Genomic DNA, 17,868 nt, shown 5'->3' on the forward strand with positions numbered 1-17,868 from the left:
TAAATTCAGTCAATCAGTCCCTTCCCTAGATTTATGGTCTATGGTTTGATCTTCTCTGGTAATAATATAATATGCTAGTATTTTGGAATTCTGAATCAGAGTATATCCTTCTTGAGCTGGAGTTTATGTTTATATGTTCTGACCTAAAATTAGCCGGTCATTACAATTAGAATTATTTGCAAGTCAAACTGATCTTAACAGGTGGGAAATAGACATCTAAATTAGAACCTTAAAAGGTGGGAAATAGACATACAAATTTAGAAACTTAGCATTACGTTAAATAATTTTCAAGGAGGGATAAAATTAGAATTATTTTCAAGTCAAACTGATCTTAATAGGTGGGAAATAGACATCTAAATTTAGAAACATAGCATTATGTTAAATAGTTCTGAGAGGGAGAATATCCGGTCATTAAATGAATAGAACCCATGAAATTCTTTTTCCTGTTGCATGGTGGAACAAATTTACCAGTCATTCTAGCCGGAATATACCAAGTGTAAATTTCTAACGGGAGTTTGGAGTATGTGCAGTTGGTTCATTCGATGGGAATTAAGTTACATTTTGTTGTGAGATAAAAGAGGAAAGTGAGTCCTGAATTTTATTGTAATTGCAAGGCTTTAATCATATAAGTAATGTATTTATTTTTCTTAATTCTAGACGAGGAGGAGGTTGGAATTGATGGTTGGAACAGTATGGACAACTGCTCAGAGACGCTCTAGGACAAGGGATGAGCTCCTGTGACCCCGCGGCCTAGCTGCCCCCGCAGTCGCCCGCCCCCGCTGGCACCTCGCCCCCAGCTGCCCCGACCGCCCCCGTCCCCTCCTCTCCCCTGTCCCTGGCGCCGACGTCGGTGCTCCTATGGGCTGACATCGTGGAGGTGGAGGATGCGGAGGTGACCTCGTTTTCTTCTCTAAGTCATTTTCTGCTATACTTGCGGCCTCGCTACCCCCGCAGTCGCCCGCCCCCGCTGGCACCTCGCCCCCAGCTGCCCCGACCGCCCCCGTCCCCTCCTCTCCCCTGTCCTTGGCGCTGACGCTGGTGCTCCTATGGCTGACCTTGTGGAGGTGGAGGATGCAGAGGTCGGTTGTCCGGTGGTTCGCCGTGACCCTCCACCGCGGCCGGCGGTGGCTCGGATGGTCGCTGTCCCCCTACCCCGGCGTGGTGGCTCCGCTTCCCCTGCACGGCTCCGCCGGCCCAGAAAGCTGCCTCCTTGGGCTCCAGGACCGCTCGCCGCCGGCACGCTCCGGCGTGGGGCGTCGCAGGGCGGTCCGACCAGGGACGGGCGTGCTTCTCCTGGCGCTCCTCGACCTTCAGGACTCCTCCCTCCCCGGCCGGTGCTCCCCTTCGTGCACCCCGCCTCTTCGCCGCACCTCGCCCTTCAGACCGTTCATCGATGCATTTGGCTCGTCCTCCCTTCGCTTCCCACCCCGCCGGGGCCCTCAGCGCGCGTGGCCCGCTCCCCCTAGCTCCGGCACCGGCCGTGGAAGGGATGGCGGCGACGAGGGAGACTCTCGCGCCCATCTCCCTGCCCCGCTAGTTGGGCCGTCAAGCTCTGGGCAGGACGCACCGTGGGTCGCCTTCCCCTCGCCGGGCCACTACGCCTTCTGCTCTGGGCCTCCCCACTGAGGCCGCTCGTGGGCCGGCCCACGCGGTCAGGCAGGCTATCTGGCTTCCGGCTGGGCTCCCTCGCCCCCCAATCCCGCACTCCACCCCCGATTCAGCTCCTGGAACCCTAGCGCTCCTCCCCCGTGCTCCCCCGGCCGCCGCCTCCCCCCTGGCGACTTCCCAGCCCCATCCTCGCCGACGCCCATGCCCCGCGCGTGGAATGACGGGGGCCCCGGCCGGCCCAAGAGGCGGGTGGACGAGCACCGCGCGGTGCCCCGCCCTTCCCCTGACGCGGCTCGCCACGAGACCGGCCTCCGCCGTCAGCTCTCGGCGCGTGATGGTCGTCGTTCCCCTCCCCGCTCTGACCGCCGCTCGCCCTCCCGCACTGACTACCGCTCTCCGCCTCGTCGCTCGCCGGCCCGGGCTGAACGCCGGGACTGCTCCCAGTCCCGCTCGCCTACGCAGGCCGCTGACTGGCGAGCGCAGCGCCGTCGCTCCCCTTCCCCACCTCGACGCCGTGACGGTGACCGCTCGCCGCCCCGTGGCGGGCGCTCCCGCTCCCCTTCCCGTGTGCATCCCCTGCGCCTCTCGAGGAGTCGCGCCGCTACCAGCCCCCTCGCAGCGAGCCTAGCTTCCCGTCGGGCACCAACGGTGCTGACCGGGGTAAGACGGGCCCCAAGCGCAAGAAGAAGAGGGGCCTAGGGCGTGGCTCCGGCCTGGCCCCCACCGCTTCTCGGGCGCGTGACTCGGCCATCCCCGCATCGATCGCCCTCCTCCCCGATGATCGTGCCGCCGACCTCGTCAAGTGCTTCAACTGCGGCATTGCTGGACACTCCCAGGTGGCATGCACCCGCCCCCAGTGCTGCTTCGTGTGCGCCGACCCTGACCATCCGGCTGCTCTTTGCCCTGACCGGCCATTGTCGGAGGAGTTGATGATGTACGGGCATGGGATCGAGGATCTCGGCTACTTCCACATTGAGGTCCCGGACCTCCCGCCTCCCTCACCCTCGCTCCTCGCGATCGTCACCGTTCGGGACGGGGTGGCATCCCACGAGATGATCGAGGCCGAGCTCAACCACCTCTACTACTACACTTGGGACTGGCAGGCCACACTTCTGACCAGCAACCAGTTCTCGGTGGTGTTCCTCAACGTGGTCAGCCATGGCTACAACACCCGCAGCGGCGACATCACCCTCGCCCTCTACAAGCTGATGGTGGACATCTTTGTCCCGGTCCGGGACCCCTTGGCTGTGGCCATCCTGGACACGGCATGGATTCTCATCGGCGGCCTCCCTGACATCGCGCGCTCGGAGAGGGTCATTCGGAACATGTCACGCATCCTACGCAAGGTGGTCATGGTGGACAAGCTCTCGCTCCGCAAGGAGGAGGAGGTCCGGGTCAATGTCAAATCCCTTGACTCGTCCAAGCTTCGTGCCACGATTCGGGTATTCTTCAATGACCAGGGGTTCGACCTCCGGATCTCTCCCGAGCCGCCCAACCACATCGGCTGCCCTCGCATGCCCGACGACAGCCTCTTGGGCGGCCCCAATTGTGGGGGCGTGGGGGGGGCATCGTGGCGACCGTGGCCCCCGCCATGACCGACACTCTGGCTCGAAGGACGACGACGAGTATGAGGACAGCCCCCGCGACCCACCTCCTCCCCCAGGAGCGTCCAAGGGTGGTTCGAACGCCGGCCGCGGCCATGAGGCGGCACCTCCGCCTCCTACGGACGGGAGTGATGCGTCTGACGCGAGCCTCGCTGTGTTCCCGGCGTCGTCTTCCCTGCGTCCGACGGTACTCCTCCCACCATCCTCTCTGTGCTCCTGACCGGGATCGACTCCACGCCTACTCCCCCGCCTTCGCCGGTGGCTTCTCTCGTGGGGGTTGGACCGGTCCCGGAAGGGGACACGCCCCAGCCACTCCCCGAGCCGTCCTAGTGCTGTTGGACCAGGGGATGCCAGATTTTCCCCCTGGCCCGGACGAGACCCCAGCCCCGACGACTCTGGCCCCTGTCGCGCCCGCCTCTCCATCGACCTGCCCCTCGCCCTCCTCGTGCACTGCCCTTGGTGGGTTGTCGGCGGTGGTGGCCACCCCGGTGGCCGCCCCCCCCCACTTTCGCCTCGGTCTGCGGCGTACTCCAGGAGGGGTTGGTCAACGACCCCGGTGACTTCCTCGCGACGCAGCGTTCGGATTGAGGCGGCCAGGCCGGCGGGTAGCCTGGCTCTGCGCATCCCCGATCAGGCTACGCTCCGGGCTGCTGCCCGGAACCTTGAGCCAGGTACCCCGTCCATTCCGGCCTCCTCTGCTACTTGCTCCTTTTCTGCTTTGGAATCGGCTCCGCTTGGCCACCTCGCTAAGGTGGCAGCACACTCAGCCATAGTGTTCAGGGGGGAGGTTGCATCCCCCCCTCTAGTTCAGATTGAGGCGATCCGTGCGCGGGAAATCCTCGATGGTCATCTGGACGAGGCCCGCGCACGTCTCCCTCCCTCCTCGGCATCCTCTTCCGGGGCTACCCCGAGTGGCCCTTCCCTCGCAGCGGCCGCCCCGGATGAGATCTGGGGCCGCACCCGCTCCCGCACCGCAGCCCTCCGCGCCCAGAGCGCCTCACGTGTCTTGGGGTCAAGCAGCCCCCCGATGGATGCGTGATGCGAACCCTCTTCTGGAACATCCGCGGTTTCAGTCAAGAGGGTTGACGCCGCCAACTCATAGAATACATGCGAACCAAGCGAATCGACATTGTGGCCATCCAAGAAACGATCCGTTCAGAATTTTCCCTGTCGGAACTTGAGCATCTGAGCTCCGACTTGTTCGCTTGGCACTGGCTCCCTTCTAGGAGTGAAGGATGCCACCTTTGAGGTAGGAAGCATCGGCCGGGGAGAGTTCTTCGTCAGCATGGAGGTGTTCGAACGGGCCCTAAATTTCAAATGGGAAATCATTGCAGTTTATGGCCCTGCCGACCACCTCCGGTCTAAGGCCTTCCTCACTGAGCTCCGTAGGAAGGTTCCATCCTCCCAGCTACCGGTGGTAGTGGGCGGCGATTTCAACCTCATCAGGATGGAAGAAGACAAGAGCAACAATTTAGTGAACTTTCCTCGCATGCAAATGTTCAATGATTACATTGCTGACATGGGGCTACGCGAGTTCGATCGAGTCGGGGCCAGGTTCACATGGACTAACCGCCAAGTTGTTCCAATTCGCTTGGTCCTCGATCGGGTTTTCACCTCCCCTGAGTGGGACATTCGTTGCCCCTAGCGCCGCTCCGGGCGATTACGCGGATTGGTTCAGACCACGTCCCCCTTCTCCTCTCTTCGGAGAATGAGTGCCCACACCTACCGCCCCGCTTCCGCTTCGAAGCCTTCTGGCTATGCCAGCCTGGATTTACTGTCGCGGTGGGTACCAGGTGGCGCGAGGCGCGAGATCCCCCCCACCATGCCCCTCTCAGCCGTTGATTCATGGCATTTCTATGCAAAACGACCGCGGAAATTCATGAAAGGGTGGGGCGCCAACATGGGTCGGGAGGGCATCCAGGCCCTCGACCTGCGGGCTGACGCCGCTGGATTATCGGCGGACGAATGGATGCTTAGATACGACCTGGAAGATCAGCTCACGGTCATCTACACTGACGAGGAGGCTTACTGGCGCTTGCGAGGTACGCATAATTGGGTCCTCAAGGGAGATGCCAATACTGCCTACTTCCAGGCCATTGCTAACGGCCGCAGACGCCGTAACTCCATCCAGCTCTTGTGGGACGGAGCGACCCTCTTGCAGCGGCCGGAGGAAATCCGGGCCCATGTAGACGGCTTTTACAGAGACCTGTTCTCTGCCTCCCCTCAGGGAGGTCTTGCCTTAGCGTAAGACATCTGGCCTACCCACTCCCACGTCACACCTGTGGATAACGTTGCCCTCACGGCCCCGTTCTTTGAGGCTGGAGTTTGAGCGGCAATTAAGGGCATGAACCTATCCCCGGATGGCCTCCCAGTCAAGTTCTTCCAGACTTTCTGGGAGGTGATCAAACCTGAGGTGATGGCCCTGTTTGACGTGTTCTTTGTTGGGTCCATTGACCTCGCCCAGCTGAACTATGGCGTAATCACTCTCATCCCAAGGTGGTTGGGGCATCCGACATCCGGCAAATTCGCCCGATTACGGTGATTAATGTCATCTTCTGCATCCTCGTCAAGGGGTACGCCATTAGGGCGGCTCCCATCGCCGACCAGATCACCCACCCGGACTAGTCGGCCTTCATCCAGGGCCGATATATCCTTGATGGAGTCTTGGTGTTCCACGAAGCACTCCATGAGGTGCACTCCAAACACCTCAAGGCCGTCTTCCTGAAACTGGATTTCCACAAGGCTTATGACACGGTCAGTTGGGCCTTCCTTCGGGAATGTCTCCTCCGTAAGGGCTTCGACGACCGGTGGGTGACCAGGGTGATGCAGATGGTTTCCTCGGGTCGCACCACAGTGAACATTAATGGGGAGATCGGACCATTCTTCCCCACATTTTGTGGGGTGCGTTAGGGCGACCCATTCTCCCCATTCCTGTTTAACATGGTGGTCGATGCTCTGGTAGCCATCCTAGAAAAGGCCATGGCAGCAGGCCACATTAGGGGGATAGTACCGCATCTGGTTGGGCGGAACGGAATTTCTCTCCTCCAATATGCGGATGACACCATTATCATGGTGGAGGGCACGGAGAGTGATATCTCCAACCTCAAGTTCCTCCTATTATGCTTTCAGCAAATGTCCGGCCTTAGGATCAACTTCGACAAGAGTGAGGTGATGGTCTTGGGCTACACCCAAGACGAGCTCAAGAGCATTGCGGATCGGCTTAACTGCCAGCTCGGGTGCGTCCCCACGACATATCTGGGAGTCCCCATTAGCGACTCCAGGCTTACGGTGGCCGAGCTGTGCCCAACAGTGGGAAAGCTTCAACACCGGATCGAGCCCTGGCAGGGTAGGTGGCTTTCGAAAGTGGCCCGTACGGTGCTCATTAACTCGTCCCTCTCTAGCCTGCTATTATTCATTATGAGCTTCTACAGCCTTCCCGAGACCCTCCATCATGAGATTGCCACCGTCCAGGGGCATTTCTTCTGGGCAGGCGAGGGGGATAAGCAGAAGTACCACATGGTCAGGTGGTCTGAGATCTGCAAACCTCGCGACCAGGGTGGTCTAGGTATCATGTCCTCCAAATGCATGAACATTGCCCTTCTGACTAGGTGGCTATGGCGGATTGCTAATGGTGATGGTGGCCTGTGGCTTCGCATCATTCAGCAGAAATATCTACGTGACCAGCCTCTCGCCTTCTGCCTGAGGTCTGGGGGCTCCCAGTTCTGGTAGTCCATCATTCAGCTCCTCCCTGTCCTTCGGATCGGGACCTCAATCGAGATTGGTTCCCGCACCGCCATGCTGTTCTGGTTCGATAGGTGGGCTGGCAACACCCCCCTTGTGGCCCGCTTTCCGGACCTTTTCTCCATTGCGGTTGTGCCACAGATCTCCGTGGCGACCGCCCTTATTGACTTAGGGCGACTAGTGTTTCGGAGACCCTTCGCCCCAGCTGAGAACGCGGACTGGCAGGAGTTGCTCGACTTTATTGCACTCCACGAGGCTGATCTCTCGACGGACGAGGACCGCGCCAGATGGCGACTTGAGCCTTCTGGGCAATTCTCCACCAAATCTTTTTACCTGGCCATCGCCCCATCGCTTGTCCATGAGGCGCTCTCCTCCATTTGGGAGATCCGCCTCCCCCTGAAAATTAGGATCTTCTTGTGGCGATGGATTCGCGGCCGCCTCCCATCTGGTGTTGAGCTTCTAAAACTCAATGGCCCTGGGGATGGGCGCTGCCCGCTCTGTGGGCCTGAAGAAGATTCGAACCATATCTTCTCCACCTGCGTGTCGTCGCAGTTCCTTTGGAGCTGTTTCCGCGAGATTGTGGGTGGAAGCTGGGACCAAAACAACTTCCCCGCTCTCTTTGCCGAACTCCAGGCGATCCCACCCGCGGCACGCCACATTAGGTGGCTGACCATTGGGGTCCTTGCCTGGACGCCGTGGACTGTTAGGAATAAACTTGTGATTCAACATATCCCTCTTCGTCGTGCTACTGACGCTTTGTTCAAATGGTCTAGTTACTTGCAGCTTTGGCGGCCGCTTAGCCGTCCTAGGGAGAGAGATGCCATCACCTTCATCATCACCCAGCTCCAGGCTATGGCTCTCTGGTTGGCGCCGCCGCTTCCCCCACCACCTCTGAAACCAGATTAGATCGTCATGTCGTCGCCTCCGCCTCCGCCGCCGCCGTATTGGGTTGTTTCGTCGTGCTTGGTGTTGGGCTTGTTGTGCTGTGCCCACAGCGGAACTTGGGGCTGTTTGTGCCTGTGTGTACGTTTGTGTGTTGGACCTGACTTGCGGTGGCGTTGTGTGTTGGTGTGTGGTGTGTCCTGTTGTTACCTTGGTACCTTGTGCTTGGTGGTTGCTTTATTTATAAAACGGGGCGAAAGCCTTTTTCGGTTTATGGACAACTGCTATGCCTTTTTGTCCTCCAAGGATGAGAGGAGGGCAAGAAGAAGTGCATTTTTATGAAATGTGTAGTGATTGCTGACTTGCTTGCTATTGATGCGATGGTTATTATTGTTTTAGATCATTCTTAATTAGATTCATGTGCTTTGCTTATTGTTATAACATTCTAAAAACACAATGGATAGTAGCAGTATGAAACTATGTCAGAGCAATGTATAATATACTAGAACAGATGTGACTTGCTTCACACAGGAAATATGGTTTGCGATTTAAGACATGAACTTACGTTATGTGGTAATCTTCACTCCAATAAATATTTCAGACGGTAGTGATAATATGTTCACATTCCCGTTATTTGGTTACTAACAAGTGGGGATAAATTGGAAATTTGCTTTGCTACTATACGTATTTCAGTTTATGGTGATGGTTGGCTTTCTCTATCATCATCCTTGTGACCTGGGCTGACTAAACTATTTGGTAACATAATAACAGGAATTATAAGCCATGCCATTTGAACTCAAGACCTGTTTCTTTGGGCATATGATTTATAACCATACTGCAGCTTGCTAGACATTCCATGTTCTCTTTTACGTGTGGAGACATTTTATATATGTAACACTACTTTGGTGGTTGACCTACTATATGATGTTTTTTTGCTTGTTGTATGCACATGAGCATTGCTAGTCAGTGAGTTGGTACCAAACACATTTTTTTTGTTAGGTAGCTTCACTTGTATTAACCAGCATTATAGAGACAAGTAACAATGAGATGGATTTATATAGCCTGTTTATGAATTCTGCTAGCATATGTTGGTGTGCTTACTCTATTCTACTATGTGATGACTTGGGTTGCTACAAATTCTGTAGTATAAAATTTTATTTTGTTCAACTGAGTATGATTTTCTGGACCAGCTATGGATTTATATTGTCCAGGTGTGATACAATGTGAAGTAAGTAGTACTGAATCCATTTCTAGTTTCTTTGTTAAGCAAGACTCGGTGCAGCCAACAGGACAATTCTGTCGTGTTTAGTTTATCATTATTATGTAAAATACTTTGGTACTTGCTCTGATGGCTGGCCTTCTGTTGAATAGTTCTATCCACACGTGGATTCCAGTTCAAAGGTTTGAATTTTTGACCCTGGTTCCCTGTATATAGTGTGAAGGATTTCTTCTCTGAAGTACAGACCAGGAATTATAAAGATTTGTACAAGAATTTTACGGACTTCATTAATATCCTGAACTTAAGCTTATTGGCTGAATTGAATGGTATGGACACTGCTGCCGCCCAGAATCCTAATGCTGAGTGCAGTTCGTCAATAAACAGGTATGTCTATGCTGGGTTTTAAACTTGTGGCACGTCACATCTCCATCTCTAACACTAAAATCAGACAAAGTTTCTGTGTATCTCATCGCAAACAAAAATCTAGTATATTGCCCTATGGAATTACTTCATGTTGCATTTTTACTTGCTATCAATGAATTAATATCATTATATTGGGAATTTGGGCTTTTCTGGTTATATTCTGATGATTTTCCTCCTTCGCATAAAATTTAACTTCCAAAGCTTTTCCTGTTGTAGCCGACTCCATTTGCTACTAATTCTCTTAACACGTGGCACTTCTCCTTGCAGTTATGGAAATGTTATGTGGGGAAAGCCGACTACAAGGACTACTGAACAAACCAGGTATGATACAACCATTTGTATTTTCCCTTCTTCTTTTGTGTGGCACTCCTTTATTCACCTTTTTTGTACTTTGTTGTCACTTGCTCCAGTTCTGAATATGTTCTGTGGGAAAACCCGAGCGCAAGGACTGCCGGGTATGAATACAAGCTTTTGTATATTTCCCTTCTTTTGTGTGGCACACCGTTATTCACCATTTTGTACTTTGATGTTATTTTTATTTGGTCCTGTCCAATATGATTAGAACTCGCTAAGGCTTAGGGCAACTCCAACTCGGATCACCAAAACAAACAACTCCAAATGTCCGGGACACCAGATGTTGCATTGATTTTCTGATTTTTTTAATACATATCAAAAGGCCATAACTAAAACATCTAAAACACCCTAAAAAAAATTACTACTCATCAGAGTCTGCCTGGTCATCGTCGCCGGTGGAGGTGGGGTCGACGATCCCCATGCCGGACGGACTGGCCTTGTCGTTGTTGTGTGCTGAGGCGGAGCTACCAACGTTCGCCTTGCTTCCATAATCAGCATGCTGGTCCGGCCTGTTGTTAGTCATCACCTCTAGCACGTCAATGAGGCAGTTGTGCTCCATCTCATTGTAGAGGAGCTGCCAGCGCTCGCGGCAGATGATGCGGCACTATGCATGGAATCGATCATTGCTCCTACTCGTCGACAGTACTCGAGTCTGCCGCGACCATGGCCATGCCGACATCTTTGGACGTCCGCTCCGTCGAGAGTTGGTCCTCCACTAGCCGGTGCTCCTCGAGGTGTAAGGTTGTACTTGCTGCTCCTCCTGAAGAAGATGAAACACAGAGGCCGGCAGCTCCTCTAGTGGTGCAGCGCTTCCTCCTCCTTCGCCTCCGCCAGCACCCGGTCGTAGTGCTGACTCGGTTATACAATGCGGAACCTGGACACCAGCTCTCCTCCTATGACGCAGGCTCTTGCTCCACACTGACGCTAATTCCATGATGATCTCTGACATGGCCATGGGTGGCCCTCCTTGTTAGGATTAATCTTGACATGTGTTGTACACGTCTAAGTGTGCCGTGATGGGTGTGTTGCATGTCACGTTAGTACTAGAGATGCATGGTAGTTAAGATAAGTATTAGTCAAGAGAATAGGCTGAGTTAGTTTGCATGCATGAGTTGGTAGCTGGACCCGGCCGGGTTGTATGCGGCCGTTGAGGAATAGTGGGCAGCGCTGCATGGTGTTAGTGGCCGGGAATGGCGCCTGGTTAGTGCGTGAGTGCATGACATAGGTGGCTGGGTCCTTTGTATATAAGTGTTGTATTGGAGCAATGCAAAGAGGGGGGCCGTGAGGGCTGGATACACAATGTAGCCACGGTGGGCATCAAGGAAGTTTCTCTTGGCAAAGCCATTTTGGTCTTCTTCCTTGGTGCATGATTGTGTGCGTGCGTGTGTAGAGTTCATCACTATGTGTGAGAGTTGTGAGGAAGAAGAAGAAGGGCGCTGCGGCGGGAGGTGGCGGTGCCAACACTCCTCCATCTCCTTGGAACGCACCGGAGAGCTCTATGGTTGGCCCGCATAAATGCAAGCATGAATTCAGGCCTCCGCATCACAGACCTCCAACGTGATTTGCGCGAGGCACGCGGGCGTGAAGTTCATGTACCACATGGCAAAGGAACGGGCCATGACCACAGCGGATGGAGGCTTGGATGGTGGGAGAAGGGTGCAGAGAGGTCTAGTTTTGGGGCCATGGCTAGCCATCGTAAATAGTCGGGGCGGGCGGAGCGGCCGGTTGAATGTGGAGCGCCCGATTAGGATTCTCATTCGCCACACTGTTGTGAATGTCGGAAGGTGAATGGCTGGTCAGCCAGCATGAATGTTGGTACATAGCCGTCCCGTTTAGTTATGTCCCCTCTGACTGTCATGAATGCGATGCGGAGAGTGATCAGACGCAGCGGGAGACGGGGTTTTAGGTGGGTCTAGGGTGTCTGGTTCCGATTTGGTTCCGGTTGTTGTGGGATTTTGGACGTTTGGGCCGGGCTGGACAAATTTTGTGACCACCGTTCGATGGCAAAAAATGTCTGGACTGTTCGTTCCTCAGATTTATTGGGGATTTTGGAGTTTCTCTTAGGGCATGTACAATGATTAATAAGATAGTCTTATCTTAAATTTTGTATATAATTTAGAGATGACAAAGAAAAATGTCTACAATGGGTCATTTCTTAGCTTTATCTTCAATAACTAGCAATTCCTAAAAATGTGGTGAGACATATTGTGCTAAGAGATCATCTCTTGTCTTATCTTAAATAAGAGAAGACAAGCCTTCTCTTATGAGTTCTCTCTCCTTCACCTCATCATTTATCCTACGTGGCATCCCTAAGATAGCACCATTGTACATGCCCTTATCCACTAGTGAGTATTTTCTAGTTTTCTCTGACTTCATTCTTGCATACACTGCTTCAATCACAAGCTGAGTACCTTCGGTCCTGATAGCAACTAGCCTTCTTCAGTTTTCATGAGCATGTGTGTCCTTACATATTCTATTGCCATCTAATTTTAGTGCAACTCCGATATTTTGGTACTACAACTTATTGACATTGTTACTTTTTACTGTTGATCAATGCAAATTCTCTTGATGTATGTTGGAAGTAAACAAAAAGAATATCAATGGAGTCACTGCGATGTTACTTTCAATATAACATATGTTACTGATAGCATTTACAAATATATATTGTGTCTTTACACTACTCATTTTATGAATCACGCTGAAGATAATATTATGGAAGGTAATGTCTATGGAATATACAACTGCAGTTCAAAGAAAGTTTCCATAAAATAATATATTCTCCCAAAAATTTGGTACAGATGACAATGAACTCATGTCCATATGCACCCGTTCCTGAGTTTATAGATTCAGACATTTTCAAAATTCTCAAAAAAAGTTATGGCATTAGAACTCTCTCTCTCTCTCTCTCTCTCTCTCTCTCTCTCTCTCTCTCCTTCGAAATTTGGTACATGTGCCTGTATTAAAACTTCATAGTACTATGAATTTCCTGATAATTTTCTTTACAAGTAGTGCACAACCTAGTGAAGGGGTTCATGTCAACTTAATTATGTTTGGTTTTACCAAAATTTGCACTCTCTATCACTGTTGTAGGATAAACAGGCTACCAGTAGTGAATTGGTTATAGGATATTGATAACGGGGCTAATATTTCCAGTTATGTATTGTGTTACAGCCTGATTTATCCTCCAGTGGTTCTGTTTGGTCGTGATGACACCTTCCCTGCTCCTGGTGCAGGCTTCTACCCTGATAGGTCTCTCTCCTACCATAATATATACATGTAAAAACATCAACACATCAGTTCTTTCAAACATAACTAACAAATGGGTCTTATTGTTTGCAGTGGTGAGACAGGTGGTAGTATGCACGTTGGTAATATGTTGTCAACTGAATATCTCTGGAATCTCTTCACATTTGTTCCGCTGCACTGTCTAACTTACAATCTATTTGATTACTACAGGCCCAAATGATCCATGCTTCTTTCCTTCAACTCCTTCTACTCCTTTTGGTGACCCGGGGTATGTTCAGTTTTCCTTTACTAATTATTCCATTGCAGTATTTGTTTTGTCATAAACGGAATCAAATACTTCACAATAGGAGTGTTCCACCCGGTGGTCGCTACGATCCAATTGGCCCGCCTGATGTCCCAGGATTTGAACCATCTCGCTTTGTGAGGTAAGTTAATTATTCCTAACATTTTCTATAGACCCACTTTATGCTTGGCAACCGGTAAGGCTCGAGAGGGCCTGTTATTGTATTTGATACCACTTTAGAAAGGTTTGCTGTCTCAAGTAAGAAACAAATGGTGCTTATAGTTCTTTTTTTTCGCGCTGATAGCTAACTCGCATCCACATCCAATGCAACATTCAGCATAATACATATTTCTATATACTGTTGCGTCATGGAAGTCATTGAACACAATTTACTAACATGTAATTGAAACCGATATACTTATTTCTACTTGCACCCAACCGGTGTTTAGGGGTGGGGTGCTCACTAGATGAAACTCCAATGAACAGCTGATACCCACCACCTGGTTTTTTGTTGACGCAGGCGTTCAAGGCATTCAGGTGGAAGCACTCACCCAGACCTCGAGTTCTTCCAACAAGACCCAGACTTCTTCTGAGACTCGGCTTCATGCCCACCTGCACCCTGCGCTGAATGACTGCTTTGTTTCTGCAGTGCTCAATCGTGAACGCTTTGCAGCACCAACCTGCTATGTATCGCAAATTGTGTTTGAAATAGATTCTGCTTGCGCTTGAGAACATGAATGTAAACTCCCGTATTCACCTTCGAAACCGTGCTTTGTCATACTCGACTGTACAATTGTATGTAGAGCTGTCTTCGTAACCCTCTGTGTTTCTTATCTTAGCTAAGCTATTGCTGGAATGTCCGCCTCGTTGCTGCTCAGTAGGCTTAATATTTGTTTCCAGTTTCTCCATATGCAGTATCACCCAGACCTCGAGTTCTTCCAACAAGACCTAGATTTCTGCTGTGTCTTGTTGCCGCTTTCCCTCACCCTTGCAGCATCATTTTTTTTAGAACGAAGGCTCAAGAAGAGCTCGGCTTTGAATTAACAAAGCCATCAACCGGCCAGAAGTACAAGACTGCAACTTACAGCAAGAGAGGGGAAAGTGGAAAGATAAAGATACAATGTGCTCAGCAGAACAACTCGAAGGCAAAGAGCACACACCACTCTTACCATCGAACGACGCAAAGCCAAGAACTAGCTAACCTACGGAGACGCCAGGAGGAGGGCACCTCCATTCATGATTTGTGTCGCTGGCTGCCACCAAAGGGATCAAACAGGGCAAACATGATCTGACTCCGCCGCCGCAAAGGGCCCCTACCCTACCACCCGGGTTCGACGGGTGCTGCACCGGCAGCCGACGGAGTGATTCACCCTAGAATCCAAATCAGAGTGCCCCGGCTGCCAAAGAAGAGGCACAAGGGACAGACCCACATGAAATGGAGAACCGACCACCAAAACACCATCGTCGGCAACAGCAAGGCAAAACACCGAATGAGAGTTATCGGACGCAGACGCTGAAACCTCAGAGAAGGCCAAAAGGATGCGACACCATGCCCCTGGTAATGGATAGGAATCGCCACGCCGAAGGCCTACCGCGGGCATGGAGGCAGGGACCCCAATTCCCTCGAACCAGCGGCTGGAACCCTCCGCACCTGGACCAGAGAAGGATGCCATTGATGAAATCAGGCCACCACATGCCGCCCTCGAACCACACCCAACTCCACCACCACTCGAGTCATCCCCGGACGACACCCTCAAGAAGGAACACGCTACCAGAATGCCGTTGTCGCCAGGAAAAGGGGACCTGAGGCTTTCACTTGAGCTCTTGGACCGGATGGGAGGACGAGGAGTCCCACCGAAGCCTCCAACAAGGTAAACGACGCACAAAGGCACCGCCTTCGGTGTGGCCGCCGCGCCGGCCAGGGGTTTCCCCCAGATCCGCCCCCAAGCACCAGATCCGCGCACCCAACGCCGAGATCCAGTGACCATAGCCGCCAGAGGCCGAGATCCGCGTGAATCGGAGTAGATCTGGGTTGAAGACACCACTTCTCCAGGGCGCAAACGACTAGCGAGGAGTCGCCGCCGCAGCCGACGCACGCCGCCTCCGCGCCACCCTCACGGCCAGGGAGGCGGCCCGCCTGCACCCGCCGACGCCACCCGTCGGATAGGCCACGTCGCGCGCCGCCGCCCCGGAAGCCGAGGCCCTCCACCCAGGGTGAAGCCGTCGAGATCTCCGCCGCCACCTTCATCAGAGCCGCGCGGGCTCGCCGGGGTGCTCCTCTGGCGGCGGCGGAGGGGGGGAGGGAGGGGGCTAAAGTGTGGCGGATAGGGTTGGCCCCCGAGTCGCCTCGGAAGAGACGACGCGGGGGAGGGGGGAGGGGGGGGGGGATCGGAATCAAGGGCCTTCCCCTTGCATCATCATCATTGTCGGAGCACCGACAGTCCTGCTTCATACAACACAGACCGTCCATCAGAAACCCTGGTCTCTCTTCGCTGCAGCACCACCATCCCACTACTGATTGCAGCATCGCCTCGCCATGGTTGTAGAACGCCTGCTGCGGCTCACAACACTGATGGTTGCCATTCCAGCCCCCTGCTCCGTTTGACATGGCTTGCAGCACTGCTAAGTGTCGTCACAGCACCATGGGCCATTGCTCACAGTCCCGGTGATCGCCGTCCGTAGCACCGCTCGGTCGTCATTGCTACACCAGGTTCTTGCAATCACTCGTGGCGGCTTGAGCTTCCCCATAGCAAAAACACTGGCAATCGTCGAGCGCCGCCGCCTGCCCTCTATAGCGGTGCCATCTCTACTCTCTTTGTGAGGATGGGGTAGAAGACAGCGGAGAGATTTGGGCATTTTGTGGAACAAAGGTGCACGTGGAGAATCTGGAAGGTAATACCCAAAATATATTAGGTTTGGGTCCTCTATCTTATAGGTAATCGAATAAGTGTTTTTACCGGACCCGGGAGGTACCCGTGGACTCTATCCAATAAGCTGATGCCACCTTGTCTTGTACTATCTGACTCCTACAGGATGTATTTGATTCATTCGCTGCTTTTGCGGTGATGGTATTTCTCTGCCAAGGGCCCATCAACTTTATGATATGGGACCTACAAAATTCCCATCTCACAGACACTATCACATGCCCTATCTCATCCCACTGTCTCTTGAACTAGGAAGTGACTTTAACTATTTACTATTTCTAAAAATAGTACTAGTTATAGCTCTCTATTCTCTCAGAACAATGGCTTTAACTAATCACAACATCATTTTGAATTATTTGAACAATTTTAATTGGTTAAAAAGATTTCAAATATTTCATTAAAAGTTGAGGCCAAGTCCTTTAAAGAGCATATTTCAAATTTTTTCAAATACATAATTTCACTAATTTTGTTCATTTTGAAAAACTAAATTCACTTGTATGAATAAACTCATTTCAGTAATTTAAGAAACCGATTTCATTTCTTCTGGGAAATAGATTTCAGTATTTACCAAAACACATTTGTATTTCAGAAACTCATTTCATTATATCAAATACTCCCTCCATTTTTATATACAAGGCCACTATGGAATATACGTTTTGCATCCATACAAGACCACCAACAGTAATCGAGGCAAATTTAATGATATTTTCTCGTACTAGTAACCCTGTTTAATAGTTGCATGCATGTAGTCATAATGACAGTCAGCTACTTCCTCCACTCAGTTTTCTTCCATGCATGTAGGGTATTAATGATCCCAGTAAACGAAAAGAAAAATTGACTTGCAAAGCAGGTATTAAATTTTACATTGGTACCTGTAATTTAAGTTTGTGGCCTTGTATATAAAAATGGAGGGAGTAACTGATTCCAACTCTTTCAAGTAATAGATTTGTATTTCAGAAACTCATTTCATCATATCAAATAACTGATTCCAACTCTTTCAAGTATTAGATTTGTATTTCAGAAACTCATTTCATCATATCAAATAACTGGTTCCAACTCTTTCAAGTAATACATTCGTATTTCAGAAACTCATTTCACTCGCTTGAAACAACTAATTTCAATTCTTTCAAAAGAACACAATTCAATCAATACAAAAACTAATTTCACTTATTAGAATAGGTTTAAGTTCTATAAAAGACTACCCTATTTCAGTTATTTCAAAAACAAATTTCAATAAAATTTGAGGTCAGGTCCGTTAAAGAACAAGTTTCAATTATTTCAAATACATAATTTCACTAATTTCGTTCTTTTTGAAATACTAATTTCACTTATATGAATAAACTGATTTCAGTAATTTAGAAACCGATTTCATTTCTTCCAGGAAATAGAATTCAGTTTTTACCAAAACACATTAGACTACTACAGAGAAAATGATTTCAATTGTTTCAAAAAATAATTTCATCTTATCAAATAACTGATTTCAACTCTTTCAAGTAATAGATTTTTCTTTTTCAGAAACTAATTTCACTCGCTTGAAACAACTAATTTCAATTCTTTGAAAAACTGAACTCAACTCTTTTCACT

The 17,868-nt window shown here is 51.0% G+C and overlaps 1 protein-coding gene across 1 annotated transcript; it reads left to right on the forward strand.

Annotated features, from left to right (window-relative positions):
* Positions 1-10,494: 10,494 nt before the first annotated feature.
* Positions 10,495-13,953, forward strand: LOC123129366 (probable proteasome inhibitor). Its single transcript, XM_044549556.1, has 6 exons — positions 10,495-10,688; positions 13,003-13,080; positions 13,171-13,199; positions 13,288-13,345; positions 13,425-13,502; positions 13,881-13,953. The coding sequence occupies exons 1-6, from the start codon at positions 10,495-10,497 to the stop codon at positions 13,951-13,953; spliced, it is 510 nt and encodes a 169-aa protein (XP_044405491.1).
* The last annotated feature ends 3,915 nt before the right edge of the window (positions 13,954-17,868 follow it).

This window comes from Triticum aestivum, chromosome 6A (assembly GCF_018294505.1).
Source record: "Triticum aestivum cultivar Chinese Spring chromosome 6A, IWGSC CS RefSeq v2.1, whole genome shotgun sequence".
Taxonomy (NCBI): Eukaryota; Viridiplantae; Streptophyta; class Magnoliopsida; order Poales; family Poaceae; genus Triticum; species Triticum aestivum.